This window comes from Populus euphratica, unplaced genomic scaffold (assembly GCF_000495115.2).
Source record: "Populus euphratica unplaced genomic scaffold, PopEup_1.0 scaffold128.1, whole genome shotgun sequence".
Lineage (NCBI taxonomy): Eukaryota > Viridiplantae > Streptophyta > Magnoliopsida > Malpighiales > Salicaceae > Populus > Populus euphratica.
In genome coordinates, this window is record NW_011500015.1 from 206,558 (window position 1) to 223,758 (window position 17,201).

At 29.8% G+C, this 17,201-nt stretch overlaps 1 protein-coding gene across 1 annotated transcript; it reads left to right on the top strand.

The window, feature by feature from the left end:
• Nucleotides 1-7,989: 7,989 nt before the first annotated feature.
• Nucleotides 7,990-14,452, top strand: LOC105141638 (BAH and coiled-coil domain-containing protein 1-like). Its single transcript, XM_011048910.1, has 5 exons — nucleotides 7,990-8,322; nucleotides 8,563-8,905; nucleotides 8,997-9,065; nucleotides 11,995-12,133; nucleotides 13,885-14,452. The coding sequence occupies exons 1-5, from the start codon at nucleotides 8,250-8,252 to the stop codon at nucleotides 13,909-13,911; spliced, it is 651 nt and encodes a 216-aa protein (XP_011047212.1). The 5' UTR covers nucleotides 7,990-8,249; the 3' UTR covers nucleotides 13,912-14,452.
• Nucleotides 14,453-17,201: the final 2,749 nt, after the last annotated feature.

A 17,201-nucleotide genomic window follows, 5' to 3' on the forward strand; every position in this document is an offset into this window, starting at 1 on the left:
TAGAGTTTTTAATTTAGGATTTTTTTTGAATTATGTTAATTTATAACATTAACATAATACTAGATAGTGACTCCTTTATAAAAATCAAACATTTTTCTCTTCTTAAACATATATAAAAGACTCATTTCCTCCGGGTTTCAAGGAAAGAGAGTGGTCACTATGACATTAGATAATGACATTAGGGTTAAGGCTTTTTTATTTTAGAATTTAGTTGAATTAACTATATATTTTGGCAATTATATTTGAATTACACCAATTGAGTTCATAAATTATGTTATTTAAGAAAAATATGATAAATTATGGTTTTAATGATGATGTTAGGGTTTAATGTTTTGTTGATTAAAGTCTTGTTGAAATTATATATCTTGATTAATTTGCAATATTGTTAAATTAATATTAATTTTGTTGTGTTGTTTTATAAAATATCTTTTAGCTTTGGATTACTTTGCTTTTATGGTGGTATTATTGCCAATATCAATAATGATATCACTTATAATAAGCTCTTAACTACTAGATTAAAAATGTTTTTTAATAAACTAAAAAGATTTATATATGATCACAGTGGGTGGAATTTGAGAGAAGTTGAAGTTGACATTAATTGGAAGATGCAAGTTAGGGTGTGTCCAATTTGTTATATTTATGAATCCATTTGTAGCGATGACAACTTAAATTTAATGTTTGAGTTGGCCATCAAAAATGAGTTGCAAATTTTAAAGTTTTACTTGAATAGTAGACCTAAAGAAGGAAACTCTTTTAATATGGAGTTCACTTAGATCTTAAAATACACTTAAATGAGCACATAAGCATCACAAATTGTTGGTCTCTTTATTTTAGGTGGTGATGAAATACAACTAACATTAACGCAAAAAATTATAGATATAAAAATGAAAGTTCAATTAGGTATAACAGCTGCTCTATATTATCATGAAGAATATAAAGCAAGTGATAATAAAGATGACCATCATGTTGATATAGTTAAGAAATGTAAGAAAGATGAGTCAGTTGAGACATTAAGCTAATTAATGAGACAACATGTTCCTAATTAATGAGACCATCATTCAATGACCAGACTTTGAGTTGTTGGAATTCAGGCTTATTAGATAATGAATAAAAGATTGAATAAAAATTCATATACAAGTTTTAATGTACTATTATAATTAAATAGTGACATATAAAGAATTCGTTACAGTATAAGGTGCAATATTTAACTAAAACTTATATGTAATTGTAATGCATTTATGAATCTGCCTTTAATTGGTTTTTGTGTAAGGGTATGACTAAGTATCTGATTTATTTCAAATCTTAATATTAAAAGGCCTACAAAAATGCATAAACCTACTAGTTTTGCAAAGCCATCGTCAGATTGGATCAAATCTCATTAATGAGGTGATGATGACAATTATGAAAGCCAATATAAATATATAAATTGTAAATATTCAAGCTATTACACACAGAGATTATGAGCATAATGTCTCATATTACAAAACATGGATAGCTAAATATTAAATATTGGAGTTATTATTTGATATGCATAATAAGTCTTTTCAAATTAAGTCTTTTCAAATAATACCTATGATTATATTAGCTCTCAAAGAACCAAATCCAAATACAGTTTTTGAACAAAATCATAAAATGGTTTATGATAATAAATGAATATTTGATAGAGTATTCTGGGCATTTAAACCTTTAATTGATGGGTTTTAACACCATCATACTTTAATTAGTATTGATGACATTTACATATATAAGAAGTGTAAGACAAAGTTATTAATTGTAATTTTTTTGGATATGAATTATGAGGTTTACCTTTTGTGTTATGTTATGGTCAAAGAAAAGAGGAATAATAACTATAAATGATTTTTTGACTTACTTCGTCAATATATCATTGGTAGGTGTACCAGATTGTGTATAATATTAGATAGATATGCAAAAATTAAAAATTTAATGGTATAATATTTCTTGAGCTAGTTAAGCATCATCGTTATTGTTCATGACACTTTATTGATAACTTCAACACTAGGTTAAAAAATACTTCTTTGAATTATATATTGTATAAAATGTGTCAATAACCTTTAATTTTTGTGATAGATTTTATATTGATATGACTTAGATGGGTGATAATATAAAAGAATGGTTAGAAATTGAATCTAAAGAGAGATTAGTTCTTTCATATGATAATGGTCGTTGTTATGACAATATAATCACTAATTTGTTAGAAATTTTTAATAATGTATCAAAAAGTGTTCATGGCTTGTTTGGAATGACTATAATGTGAATAACCTTTTATAAATTTAATAAATATTTTGTTGAAAGAATGATGAATTTCAAAACTTTCTTAAAATATGATGTATTATGGCCTTTAGTTGTATTTATTAAACTATTTGTTGATGCAAAAATATCAAAAAGATATTTTTCAAGTAGATTTAATTGTGAAATTAATTTATTTTAAGTTGAGATCCTCGTATAGCTGGAAATTAAAGAGAGGTAAATGATAATTATACCATCAACCAACTTCATAACTTATTGCATATTGCACCTTGTAAAATACTGACCATCAATAATTTACAGATCTTTTCTATTATAATTAAATATATAAAAATACATATGCTTCTTACTTTTAACCCTTACCTAACATATCATTATGGCCTGGATATATTGGCTAATAGTACATTGAGGCTTAACTAGATAGAAAACAAAAAAGGATTGAAGAAGATCCACTCATTTATATAACAATATGGATGCAAAAAAAGAGATAAACATAAAATAAATATGGTATATGTGGTGAAAGGGATTGTAGCAGAAAACATGTCAATTAGTATAGCATATATAAATATTTGGATTTTGTTTCCTTCTTATTAGAAATTTATTATTTTACACATATATAAATTTATGTCACATTTTTTTGCTATATTAGCAACTTGTTTTAATTGGTTTAAGAGACAAACATGATGTGAACTAGAAGAGGTACATCAAGTTCTACTATAAGCCACTATTAGGACTAGTTGATAATGTATTTAAGTGTTAATGATATATAAGTTTAGTAATTGCAAGATCAACATCATTGAATAAAAATTGGAATGGACAAGTAAGTTGGCTTGTATAAAAATATAATATATTTGGATTAAAATTTATAATCATTTTAATAATTGTATATAAATTGACTGCCTTTAGAGGAAATGATCATGCGACACCTCACTAGCATATTATTATGAATTTACATGAATGTGATTTCCCGTGTATTATAAAGGTTGGTTTTTATAAAAACAACTAACTTTATAATACCAGTCTTGATAAAAAAAAATTAATTGCTACATTAATTAAGCAATGAATGTGCAAGACCCACACATTTTACCTATATATTAGGGAGATGATCCTCATACTGTATGATATCTTTATGTTAATTGTCTATTCTATAAACAAAGCCTCTTTAACAGACAGATAGATGGTTAACCAAGATGGTTTATGTTTTCATTTATTCAGATGTGTGCCTTCACCCACTAGTTTTAGAGGTGATAATATCATGTTAATGTGGTTGTCTAATAATTTTAAAGACCATTTACATGATGCAATGGAGGTGTAATTGATTATATATACTCAAGAGTATATAATGCAGTTTAAGAGTATCATAATCACAAGTTTAATCGATAATACAATGCTAATATACTTTCTAACATTATTTGAGGACTTTTAAGCCATTTATAACTATAACTTGGGGCCATCCATGCATGTATATCTATATTACCAATTATATAAAGTATGTATAAAAAAAATGATGAATAGATGGTCCTTTATAAAGCGACATATAACAATTAATTTAAAAAGTTATATGAAATGGTACATGAGCTTAACATGATAATTTATTATAACATACAAGTGAATTTTCTAAGGCATCCACATAATTTGATGCATTACAAACTCTGTTTTCTAAGATAGAATCAATTGATATGCGTTATATTTTTATAATATTTATTAAATATCTTGTTCATATATATATATATATGATGATGATGACAACAACGACAATTGTTTTTGTATATATACTAAATGCATTATTTAATAAGAAGGCTTATAGTGCTACCGTTGTACTCTGTAAAGGAGTTAATGAGATGACATATGTCATAACTAATACTACACTTTCTTTATATCGTGGCGGACTTCAAAAAAAAAGTTTGGGAGGATAAGCATTTTAGAATGACATTAATAAGGGATAAGAGCATTTTTCATTAAAGAGAACTTGTAGTTGGAAAGGTAGGTCTATCTATGAGCTGAAACAATTTTGGTGTAGGATTATCTATGAGCAATCTAGGCCTGTCCAAAAGTTGAGGTGATTTCTAGATATAGTTAAATAATATACGTGAGTGAATGTTATGAGAATTCATTTTATTTAATTATAAATTTAGTTGAAATTAAATTACATTTAAAGTTCTATGAATTATAATTGAATTAAATTGTGAATTGTTTAGTTGATTATTTTTTATGGTAGAAAGATGAGAGGCTGGGAAAATTGTCTATGTGAAATGTGTTTTGAATTAAGTCACAAGCAATTTCATAAATTGTGTTATTGCTATAATTAAATTTTTAATCATGTTATTTCTTGAATATTTTATTTTTATTATACTACTTTGAAAAAAAAACTTTTTTTTGGTAATAGATTAATTATAAAAAAAATCTTTTTTAGTAGTAGATTAATTATAGTGGCTCAGAAAAACTCAAAAATATTTTCCAACTATTTGAACCAAACTAGAATGGCTAGACACTCTAGCCATTTGGAACAACCTAAATGATTGGAGTTTCTCTCTTTTTCTTAGCCAAACACCTGACATTCATTTCGAGTTTATCCAATCCTACTTATATATACCTTTATGTATTTTTCTAGTTTCTAGGACTTCAAGGATATATAATTCTATATGTAGGAATATAGGTGCACATAAACTTTTTATGCACAGAATATTTCTCTTTATAAAGAAAGCATCACTTTTCTACACTAATAGTTATTACTTCGCCAACTTTATTTACAATATCTTAACCAACACCACATCCAATAACACCACCAACATCTTTACAAATAACATAACTTCATTCTCCACATATACCAAGTTATTTGTAACACTAGTCTCAACACTCTATAAGATAAACATATATGATTATGATCTATAAATACCTTAGTCACTATATAAGTCTAAGACATGTAATTAAAGGGACTTTCCATAACCAAGATCATACAAAAAGTAGTTGACATGACTTCACACATTGATCTTTAAAAGCCACACATAATTTCATATATAAGTATCAATCATTTAATAATTTTTATAAAAAAAGAACCACTAAATAATTCATATAGTCACCAACAATCACTCAATAATTCTTAACACCACAAACAATCACTTAATGATTTTTAGAGTCATAAACAACCATTCACAAGTTATACAAGTTCATAGATAAAAATATAAAAAGTACAAACACACACTCCCTACAATATCATTTCATTTTTTTATATTTTACATTAGTCTCTCCTCTTACATTTATTATCTTAAGCATTAAAGATCCACTATTCTAATAAAGAACTTGGTTTTTTAGGTGAACACTGGACCAAGGTTAGGACTAATCAACAACTTGGAGATGTATCTATGGAAAACCCAATTATATTTTGAAGTTTTTTCATGATTTCATCAAATTAGTTTATTGAAAACACAAGAAATAAATTAGTTTTGTTTTTAAAAATGTCCAAAGAAATAAAGTAGAAATTACCTTTTGGTTATTGTTTTATAAATGGTTTGACAATATTATGAATAACATATCAGTTATTTTGTTGCACTTGTTTATTCTTTTATATTGTTGTTTTATCACATGTGTAAAAAAAGAGATAAATTTAGGTTCTTCTTCAAGACTTATTAAATAGAATCTCAAATGTTTATAAGTTTAACAAAATGATATTTTCGGATAGAAACCCACTCACATTCCATAAAGAATGAACCATTAATTAGGTATGACACCTTTAAATCAACAAGACAATACCTTGAAGATAACTGATACATCTAAATCCAATTGGTACATCTGAATGCACTATCTCATGGTCAAATTTAATTTATTCATTATGAACTATATAGATAAAATGCATATATATGAAATAAAAGAATGCTCCTTTGACATATATCTTTAAATAAATGGTCATGTTATCTTCATTAACAATATATTACCTATAAAATCCAAAGATAAGATAATTTTTACAATGGCATGTTATCACTTTGAACCTTTATCTCCAAGTAGTCTAAAATTATAGGTGATAAACATAGCAATCATCCTACCCTTACACACACACACACACACACACATACCCATCCTCCCTTACACACACACACACATACTTGTATAGATTTAAGACTATATAAACAACTTTAGACCACGAGGTAGGAATGATCTTCCATTTATAATCATCTTGTTAATATAAAACATTTTTTTCTTTTAATTTTTTTTTATTTGGTAACACACACAATACAACATTTTAAGGCTTCCCTCCTTCTTAATCAATGCAAACCTGAGTGCTAAAGAGTCTTTTAAATTCATATAGGGAATTTATTTTGCAAGTATTTCATTTATGCAAACTTAACCTTTTATTCTTTTCAACTCATTACATCCTTGATAAGATTATTTGAAAACATATAATTTTTATGAGGTTTTCTACAACCCCTTAAAAAATTAGTGTTATATTCCTGTATGGGGTGAAAATGTATACATATTAGTTTTATATGAATATTTTCTTTATATTCCGATGCCTTTATATAAATTGTCATTAGTGTAACAATATTATTCTAGTAATTACTAATATTTTGATTTTCAAAGTTGAGTTTATTGACATAGAAATAACAAATGAGAAAGATGAGAAAACTTCAAAACTAAAAAGAACTTCAAATGGCCATAAAAAGTTGATTTTAAACATAGAAATGGTTTTAACCGTGAAGATAAATTTTGGAAATTTTATGTTGCTTATACTTATTAACAAGGATTTGGTATTGCCAATTTTTTTTTATTTTAAAAAATAGAGCTTAGGAGGATACAAATTCTATAATTGCATATAATGTTACATTCAACTAATATATAGTTAAGACTCGAGGAGGCATGCTTTTTGCTATTTTTATTGAGGCTAACAACCATTTGCTATTTTTATTGGGGCTAACAACCATAAAGAACCCATATTATTTAGGGATAGTTTCTTTGTTGTAAATGAAGATGTCGATTATTACATTTTAACCTGTTTAAAAGTTTCTTTGAGAGTGTAGTTATGATTTTTTTAAAGTACTTTTTACTTAAAATTATATTAAAATAATAGTTAAGACTCGAGGAGGCATGCTTTTTGCTATTTTTATTGAGGCTAACAACCATTTGCTATTTTTATTGGGGCTAACAACCATAAAGAACCCATATTATTTAGGGATAGTTTGTTTGTTGTAAATGAAGATGTTGATTGTTACATTTTAGCCTGTTTAAAAGTTTCTTTGAGGGTGTAGTTGTGATTTTTTTAAATTACTTTTCACTTAAAATTATATTAAAATTATATTTTTTATTTTTAAAATTAATATATTAAAATGGTCTTAAAATATCAGCATATATTAATTTAAAGTAAATACAAATTAAATATTTTTTTAAAATATTTTTAAAACACAAAAATAAATAAAAACTAAATCATAATTCAAATGGATGCCATACTCTGCTCAAATACTTTGAAAACTAGAAGCTCTTATTTGTCCATAGCCGTGTACTAAATTGTTATGCGTGGTGGCATTAGTCTAATCTTGGCATCACGTACAGTATATTCTTTGCATTACAATAAAATGTACAGGTTCTTGTCTAGCATTACAATAAAATGTACAGGTTCTTGTCACCATCTAGTATTTTATACAGTATCTGTGCTGTATACCACGACTGAATGTATACTTTTTTCATTAAGAAAATGCATAAAAAAGCTGACGACGGTGATGATGTGTTCTCCACCTTGTTTCACAAACAAAATCCACCTTACTCACTCTCTCTTACGCGGTCCCTCTCGCTATATGCTCACTGTCCCCAATCTCTCAGCTCCTGCCCCGCCTTAGGGTTTCTTCTCCTTCCACTTCCCTGTCAAACAAACCTTAACCTCTAAGAAAACCTCCCTTAATCCTTACACTTTTAGCCTCTGTTGATTATTTTGCTTCGTGTCTCCTGAAATAGAAGTAAAAATCAGCGCTTGGCTACCAGCTAAAACCAAGCAATTCATGGCCAAAACCAAACCTGGCAAAAAAGACCTTGATTCTTACACTATCAAAGGCACCAACAAAGTTGTTAGACGTAAGCATGTACCTTGTTTAACACCCATAATTTCTAGCAACAAGCTTCTTCTTGTTGCTATACAATTAAAAATCCATCAATTTCTTGCTTAAAGTTTCCCCTTTTAGACCCTGATTGCCAAAATGTCTCCCTTTTTCCTTTCAATTCTTGAATACCCTATCGTTTTTAACTATCTTCATTCATTCTTTGCTTTTGTTTTTTGGCTTCTGAATTTGGGTGGATTCATGCTTGTTATTGCAGCTGGTGATTGTGTGTTGATGCGCCCATCGGATACAGATAAGCTTCCATACGTGGCACGTATAGAGAAAATCGAGGCAGATCATCGAAACAACGTTAAAGTTCGTGTACGGTGGTACTACCGGCCGGAGGAATCCATTGGGGGACGCCGTCAATTCCACGGGGCAAAAGAGTTATTCCTGTCAGACCACTATGATGTGCAAAGTGCACATACAATCGAAGGCAAGTGCACAGTGCACTCCTTCAAGAACTACACTAAGCTTGAAAATGTTGGAGCTGAGGATTACTTTTGTAGGTTTGAATACAAGGCTTCCACTGGTGGTTTTACTCCCGATCGTGTAGCCGTGTGAGTTCCCTTTCTTTGATAAAATTTTGAGTTGATTTTTCTGGGTTTTGAGTGCTGAAATGAATGGCCTTTTGAATTTATGTCTTTGAAGGTACTGTAAGTGTGAAATGCCATACAATCCGGATGATCTCATGGTGCAATGCGAGGGATGCAAAGATTGGTAATTTCTTGATAATGCACTCATTTCTGTAACTAGGAATCATGCATTGTAACTGCAAGTTTAGTTTGTTTATCTCATCTGATCTCTGAAATTATTGGAGCTACATCAGTCAGAATCAATGTAGCATGGCGTTGTTCTTCATTTGAACTCATTGCGTAGCTTAATGATCAGAACTTATGATAGCTTTTTCCATTTGTTTCATTCCTCTAGTATTATCTAATTTTACTGGAACTTCAACAAAAACTGTGATTGGTGAGGGACATAGGAATTCATTCTAGAGTGTAATAGCCAGTTGTCTTTTGCTTTTAAGTTTATGTGGGCTTCTTTCAACTCTGTTTTATGTTGGGCAAACATTTTAACTTCATGAGAGCTTAATAGGGACCAGTAAAGCATATCAAGCAGGCATGAGAAGTAGGTTCTGTGAGATTTATCTAGTTTCTTCAAGTTGTAAGAGGTCATTTTCTTCTTAATATATCCAGTGATGGCTTCTTTTGGATTTAAGCTAATACCTTGTATCTTGTATAGAAAGTTTACTTCCTATGCAATAATGCTTTTATGGAACTAAAGATACTTTATTTAACACACTGCAGGCTTTATTTAGCCATTCTTAGGCCATAGCTTATTTGTTCTGCACCAACTTCAGCTGCCTGTAACACGTGGGGATAACCATTGAGCTTTCATGTTAGTAGGGTTTTGTTAATCCTCCCTTTTCATTTTCCGCGCATCACCATGATCCTTGCATAGTTTATTATCTTGTTATTGTTTGTAATTTGTTTCGGCAAGTCTTCTCCCAATTTGCCCTAAATTGATTAATAGTTGGTAGCATTAAACCCGTGTGTACTTCTCATGCATGCTTACTACTTATATGGGGCTCTTTGTGTCTGATCCTCATAGTCATATATGTTGAAAAATCTGGGCAGAGGTGAATATCTTAAACATATTTTGATTGAAATACTGTTCTGAAAACACAGATATCTGTTAGTGCTGGACTTTTGTGTGGTTCACATGCTGAGAATGAGCTCTTAGGACATTAAATTAGTTAATCTGTCAAGTGGATATCTAATTTATCAGTCTTGTTTTCCTTCAACCTTGAATTTGCTTGGTTTTTGAGTTCTTAATGGTTGAATATGGTAGTTTAAGCATTAAGTATTAACAATTGAAGAAGTGAAAGATGATTAAAGTATGAAAGTATCATTTTAAAAGAATTATTAAGTAATAGTGGAAAGGTCAATACATTTCCTAATTTTGAGGGTGAAAGATAATATTCCAGTTTACTGCAGTTATTATTCCATTGGTTGTTGAAATTACTCAGTGACTAATTTGCATCAAATTTTGCTATAAATTTCATTCTTTCATTTAAGGACCATGTTAGAAATTTAAAGCTAAGATGGGTGAAGGAATTTGAAATTGGCATCAGTTACCGTTGTCTTTTTGTATCACAGATGGTACAAATCAAGATTGTAAGGCTCCTTACAGATAAGGAAAAGGGGGGGTAGGGTGGGGAAGAAAGAAGCCAAAGAACTTATGTGTTGTACTCTTGTACTATCAACATCAAATGAAGTATGGGGTTTAGCTGTCTAATGAGAATAGTGAATGGTATTTAACAATTCCTTTTCAAATAGGCAGTAATGAAAGGATGTAGCAGGCAATGTTGAGATGCAATTAGGAAACTGATATTATATAGGAGGTGATTTAAAAATTCGCAAATTGTAGAGTTTGCATTGTAAACATGCTATAATGGGGTTTGAGAGATAGTTTGGACAAGAAAATCCTCATTAGGCAACAATGAAATGACATTTACTAATGCTATCAATGAAAATCATGAACATCACATTTTGTAGCATCATCAAAAGATGATTGTTGAATAGATTGATTGGATTTTCTTTTTTTGTATTATTTCTCAATTTTGTGTTGGTCAAATCTGGTTGATCTTGTAGATAGCATATGATACAATGAAAAGCATCATTTCTTTGGAAATAAGAACTTTGCAATTTTGTAGATGCAAGTTTTGCACTTGTAGAGATATTCAATTCCCTTCTTTGTTGTGTATTTGGAAATGACTGAAAAACTGGATTTGATGGTTGAGAACTTATCTAATTGTAAAAAATGGTATAGATTTGAAGGCTGTTATGGAGAGAAAATGAACACCTTGTATTTGTTGTTTGACCAGAAGTGAAGAACTCATGCAAAATCAAACCATATACAGAATTAATCAATTTAAATAAATAATATCTCTTAGAATTCCATCTCATTAAGCATTCTGCATGTCTGCTACGTCTAGTGTTAGCCAGATATCTTTCAAAGAGGTTAGAGATGATTCTTCTCTCTTAAATGCTCTTTTCTTGAAATTTCCATGGCTCATTGTGTGAAGTCCCAAAAGCTTACCCATCCAGTGCAATAATTGATTTACAGTTTAGGGTGTTGTTATCCAGAAAAAAGAATGATTCCATGCTAAGATCATCTCTTCTTTTGAAGATCATTAATAATTGAACTTCTTCCCTAAATAGCATGGGGAAATAAGAACTTTGGGAGGAGATATGAACTTCTACAGTGTTAAACAATTTAAATTAGGCATTGTATATGACACACAACAGGATTTGATACTGAAGCTTCCATTTTAGCTGATCTGTATCTAGCTTCATTTTTATTTAGTTCTTTGGTCTTAACGGTATCAACCAGCTTTGTTTTGGTTGTAGGGAGGTTCAATATGCTAATCCTGTGCTATCATATGATGAACACCACTTTCAATTAATGCTATTATCAATGATGTCTAAGTAGGAGCTTATCAAGATAATTTTTATGTGCAGTCATCTCTAAAAGTTCATGAGTTGATTGGTTTGTGAGAAGAGAGAACTATCTATGTTATGTGTGTTTTCTTCTAAATTCAAGGGTTATTGCTTCCTGATCATTTTTAACTAATGTGCTGCAGGTTTCATCCTTCTTGTATGGGTATGACAATTGAAGAAGCCAAAAAATCAGATCACTTTCTGTGCTCTGACTGCTCATCTGATGATGATGCAAAAAGATCTTTGAATGTATTCCCAGTATCACCATCACTTGAGGTTAAGGTAAGAATGTACTCCAGTTGTTTCAACATCATTAAGGAAACTAAAATCAGTTTAGCTGTGCAGCAACATCTTTTACTGCAATTTATGTGTATCATTATGAATACTACCACTGCTAGGTTTCTTAAGCTGGGGCTATTTAGATATTGACTAATTACCATTATATCTTGAAGATGTAGGATCACCCTTGCCTAATTGGCTTGTCGACATGGTATGAGCTTTCAGAGTCTTTGCCCCATTTCTCTCATATAAGCTGATGCAAATTACATAACTGTCCCTTCAAGGCTACTTTTGAGCTAATTCTTACAAATATGGAAGTCTGTGCCACACATTTTCATATGTTTTCTTGATAGTGCAATGTTTATTCTATAACATATCACAATTCTCTACCCTGGGTTTAATTAATTGTGCATGAGTTTTTGTGCAATTTTTCTGCCTTCTATTATGTGGGCATAGCTAGTAGTAGTATTTAATGCATGTGCAGTTATTTCTCATATGTTTGGGTATAATAGAAAATAACTATGAGGCACAATAGTTTGGAGTCAAAATGTTTGGTGCGAGCCCTTCTACAAAAAGCAAAAATCAGGCAGTGTTGCCATAGAAAAAACTACAAACCCATGGTTTTATTGTTTGGTCTATCATGGGATGGTAGTCACTGTCCATTTGATTGACATGCCTAAAGCTCTTTAAAATTTGATCTTATAAGCTGCCCTTAATGATTTATAAGTACTCATAGACATGCCTGAAGTTCTTCCTCAAATGTTGTCTTGGCCTTAGGCTGCAGTTTACCTTTATTAAAAAGTTGGAAAAAAGATATGGAGAGAGAGAGAGAGAGAGAGAGAGACTGTAATGGGTTGAAAATGGATTATGTTGAGTTTATGTTAAGTTGGAACTGCCTGCTTGACCATTATTGGTTTCCATTGATGGGGTATGGAATGTTGTATCTTAACCTGGAGGTCTCTCAACCAAACCGATTGTAGTACCATGAGAAAAATGATCTTAATTTCAAGTGTAAATCATTGAATTGTTGTGATTCTATCAGTAACAACCTACAGAAAACTAAAATTTATCTCATAATCAGGCAGCGTTAATTTTCCTAGGATTCTCTTTCTAGTTTTAACAAGGATTCCAGCTGATGCTGCTTGCTGCATAAGCGGGCTGAGTAGACAGAAGCTTTATGAATTTTATGTTTCATTATCTCCAAGGAAAAGGTAGTCAACTAAAATAATACATGCCTGATTAATGTTGATAAGAGAATGCTAGTTTAGAGGGAGAGTTGCTGGTGTAACTTGTATTTTTTTAGCTGCAATAGAATCAAATCTATTGGGATATTTTGAAGTGCTACCTAAAAAGTGGATTATGGATGTTAATAATTAAGGTTATATGAGTTCCTCTGCATTTTTGTGGAATTCTAATTCATGAAAAGAAAGTGTTTTGAAGGAAAAATGATATTCCCTTGTTAAAAATAGTTACATGGGATGGGTTATTTAAGTGATGAAACCATGGCAGATCACATTAAAGCTGTCATAACCAATAGATGTGTTAAGGCTGTAAGATGTGATTTCTTAAAGTTCAGGTGAGAAGGAAACGAGACATCTTGATTAAAAGCTATGTGGTTTTACTGAATATCTTTGGTCGTTAGCAATTTGTTTCACTGGTTGTCTTTGCTCGTTCTTTCACTCATACCCATGCAAATTGGAATCTTTATTATTTTCTACCCTTTCTGATGTAGTTGTCTTTGATTTTTATGCTAGGTGGAGACAAAACGCAGGAAGAGATGACTGAAGTTGCGGTGCATAACAAAGGGCTAGTAAATGTTCTTGCACGAGCTCCACCATCACTGTCGTCCCTGTTGGGTTATGTTATGGAAATGTACAACAGTGCAGAGAAGATATCGTGCTTGCACAAACAAGAGGCATTTTATTAATTATCATGTTCCAGTGTTTGTATGTGTGAATGGACTTGGGAGATGGTTTCGTGATCATTGATGTCCTTGCGAATCTCTGCCAAAAAAAAGAGCAGCCCCATAAGTACCTACCGCGACAGTGAAATGAAAATTTAGAGAACTTTTAGATTTTCAAGTGATATTCTGCAACTGTCATGATAGCAATGCTCTTTGTTCTTTCTTTTTTTTTCCTTTTTTTTTTCTTTTTTAATAAGAAGGGGATATAAAAGTAGATAAGATCGGAGCTGAGCAAGAGCTTTGATGGAATCTCCTGGTTGAAGGAAATCACAAGAGGGTCTGCTGTTCTTTTTATAGGTTCTGTAGTAGATTCCTTTGTCAAATTTGGAATGATTTGTTTCATATAGTTTTGGACTTTATCTTTCCTGATCTGAAAACATTGAGGTGAAATACCAATAGCCTTCAACAAGCAAGAAAAGAGGGGAGATATTATATATCATCAGCTGGAAAATTTTCATAAACTGTTTATTGAGAAAGCTTGCATCTCGTAAGTTGGATTCACCAAAGAAAAGCATGAAGCTGTCACCAGAACTTTCTAGATTGGGATGCGTAGCAGTAACAGTTTTAACTAAGATAACTTTAACAAAAACAAACCGGGAAATAATTTGAGTTAATTTAGATTTACTCATTATATTTATGATATAAATCATATAATTTAATAAAAAATAATTTTAACAGATATATTTTTTTAAAAAAATAATTCAAGTCAATTCAGATATTAAATTAAGGTAATTTTATAAAAATAAATTATAAAATTCAATTGATGAAATAAAAAAAACTTAATTAAAAATATAAAAAATAATGTGAATCAATATAAATTAACATGTTAAACTCGTAACCTAAATTATTAAATCAGGATAATTTTATAAAAAAATAATCAAAAAACAATCTAAGTTAGTAAAAGATAATTTATCAAACTCATGATTTAGGTCATATAAACTTAGATAACTTTATAAAAAAATAAATTATAAATTACAATTCTCAATAAATTTAATATTAAAGAATGAAGTTGAAAAAAATCCAATTAAATAAAATATAAAAAAAAATTGATCGGAGTCAACCTAGGTCAACCCACTAACTTATAAATTAGGTCATGAAACTGAGATAATATCATAAAAATAAATCAAAATAAAATGTAAAACCCAATTCTTGATCAATAAAAAGTTGAAGGATGAAATTAAAAAAAATCAATAAATAAAAGAAAAAAAAAACTAGTGAACTAGATTAATTTGCTAAACATGTGACTCAAATAATGAAGATGAGATAATCAAATTAAAATAAATTATAAAGTTTAATTCACAACAAACCAAATATTAAAAAATAAAATTAAAAAAAAGAGCTATTCATAATGAATATTGCTATATAAGGTGGTGCACAATAAAAATATCACATTTTTAGTGTTGTGTATCTAGATAATTAAGCATACTACGCCATGACAATACCAAGACAAATTTTACATGTAAAAATATAATGTCTAAATTAAGAAAAATTATTTACAATGTCATTAAATTCAATTTAACAGTCCAACTTAAAACCTTCTAATCATACTTTTTGCATAATTCGAGTTTCAAATTAAAGAGTTGTCTAGTTGTGACCCGATTGACTTGAAGAATTAAAAAAAAGTCAAACGATCGGTAATAACATAGTTTTGATCTATTTTTTTTAATAATATCTTTTTAAAAAAAATATCAAGATGTTGATATATTAGATCAACCAAAATTAATCTGCTAAACTCGTGATACAGGTCATGAATTTTATTGAGTTTAATAACTTTTTTTTTTAAATTATTTTTATTTAATTATACAATAAAAAATATATGTTTATAAAACCAAGTACCAACTCAATATCCTAACTTTTTTCTCAGATTGCAGCAACCCATAAAAATTATTTTAAAATAAATTTGATATTTAATTTTCTATAATTATGTTTTTTCTAGAATAATTTTTTTTAATAATATAATAAAAAATAGATATTTAAAAAATCAAGTATCAATTCAATATTACTATATTATTCTAAGATTATACTAATCCATTAAAATTAAATTAAAATAAATTATAAAATTCAAACTTACTTTTTATTTAACAATATAATATATCATTTTTTCAACGGAGAGGAAACTGCAAACACCGTCATCGGAATCTTTGATATCTCGCTGTCACACCATTAATTTTGTTGACTCTTCTCTGCTATAAAATTCTTCCTGAAAATCCAGACAAACCACACATGGAGAACCAGACAGAAACTTAGGAGGCAACTCTTCGATCGGTGGCTTCTCTCCTTCTATTTTCTACGCTCACAATGTCTAATATGGTTGACCAGCTCAACCTTTTCAATTAAAGTTTTTGACCGGATCAAACACGATTATTTTTTAAAATATATTTTATTTTAAAATATATTAAATTAATATTTAAAAAAATTATTTTTCATATCAATATATAAAAATATAAAAGTTTATTTAAAAAAAATTGTAATTCCAAAACGAATTTGATAGACACGACGATGAGTCAACTGGGCAACCGCAGAACAAGTTAGGTTTACCAGCGTGTTGATTTGAAAGGCACTTGATGAGAGTTGACTCGACTAAGCTGACTGATGAGAGTTGACTCGATTTTAAGCTGACTTCATTTTGTTTGGTATGTTTAGAAATTAAGGTGGAATGAACCAAGTTTCGTAGATAAGCGGTGAAGGTTTTTGTTGGTATAGTTGTAATTAGCTGTTCGTGCGATTTTTTTGAATTAAATCAAATTTCATAAATAAATAAACAGAGGTTCACCGTTTCGGTTTCTTTATAATGGATTAAGCTGGTCGAAATTAACTCCTAATTATTGGGAGTTTGAATGAGAAAAATCAGCTAGTTGGAAACCTATTGAATATCCTGTTCCCAGAAGTACGTAGGGCCTCTGTGTGTGTGGCTGCCTGCTATCCTTGGAATCGTAGAAGTGGAAATCTTAGCTCGCCGTGCGCAGGAGAGTTTTGCATTAAAAGCACGCCTCAAGGAGTCCCGCCGCTTTGGTCCTTACTTCTTTAGCCATGAGGGGCGTGAAGTGAATGAAGCTAAATGGCCTCCTCCTCTACGAAACTCGTATTCACAGCTCTAGTTCATGCTCG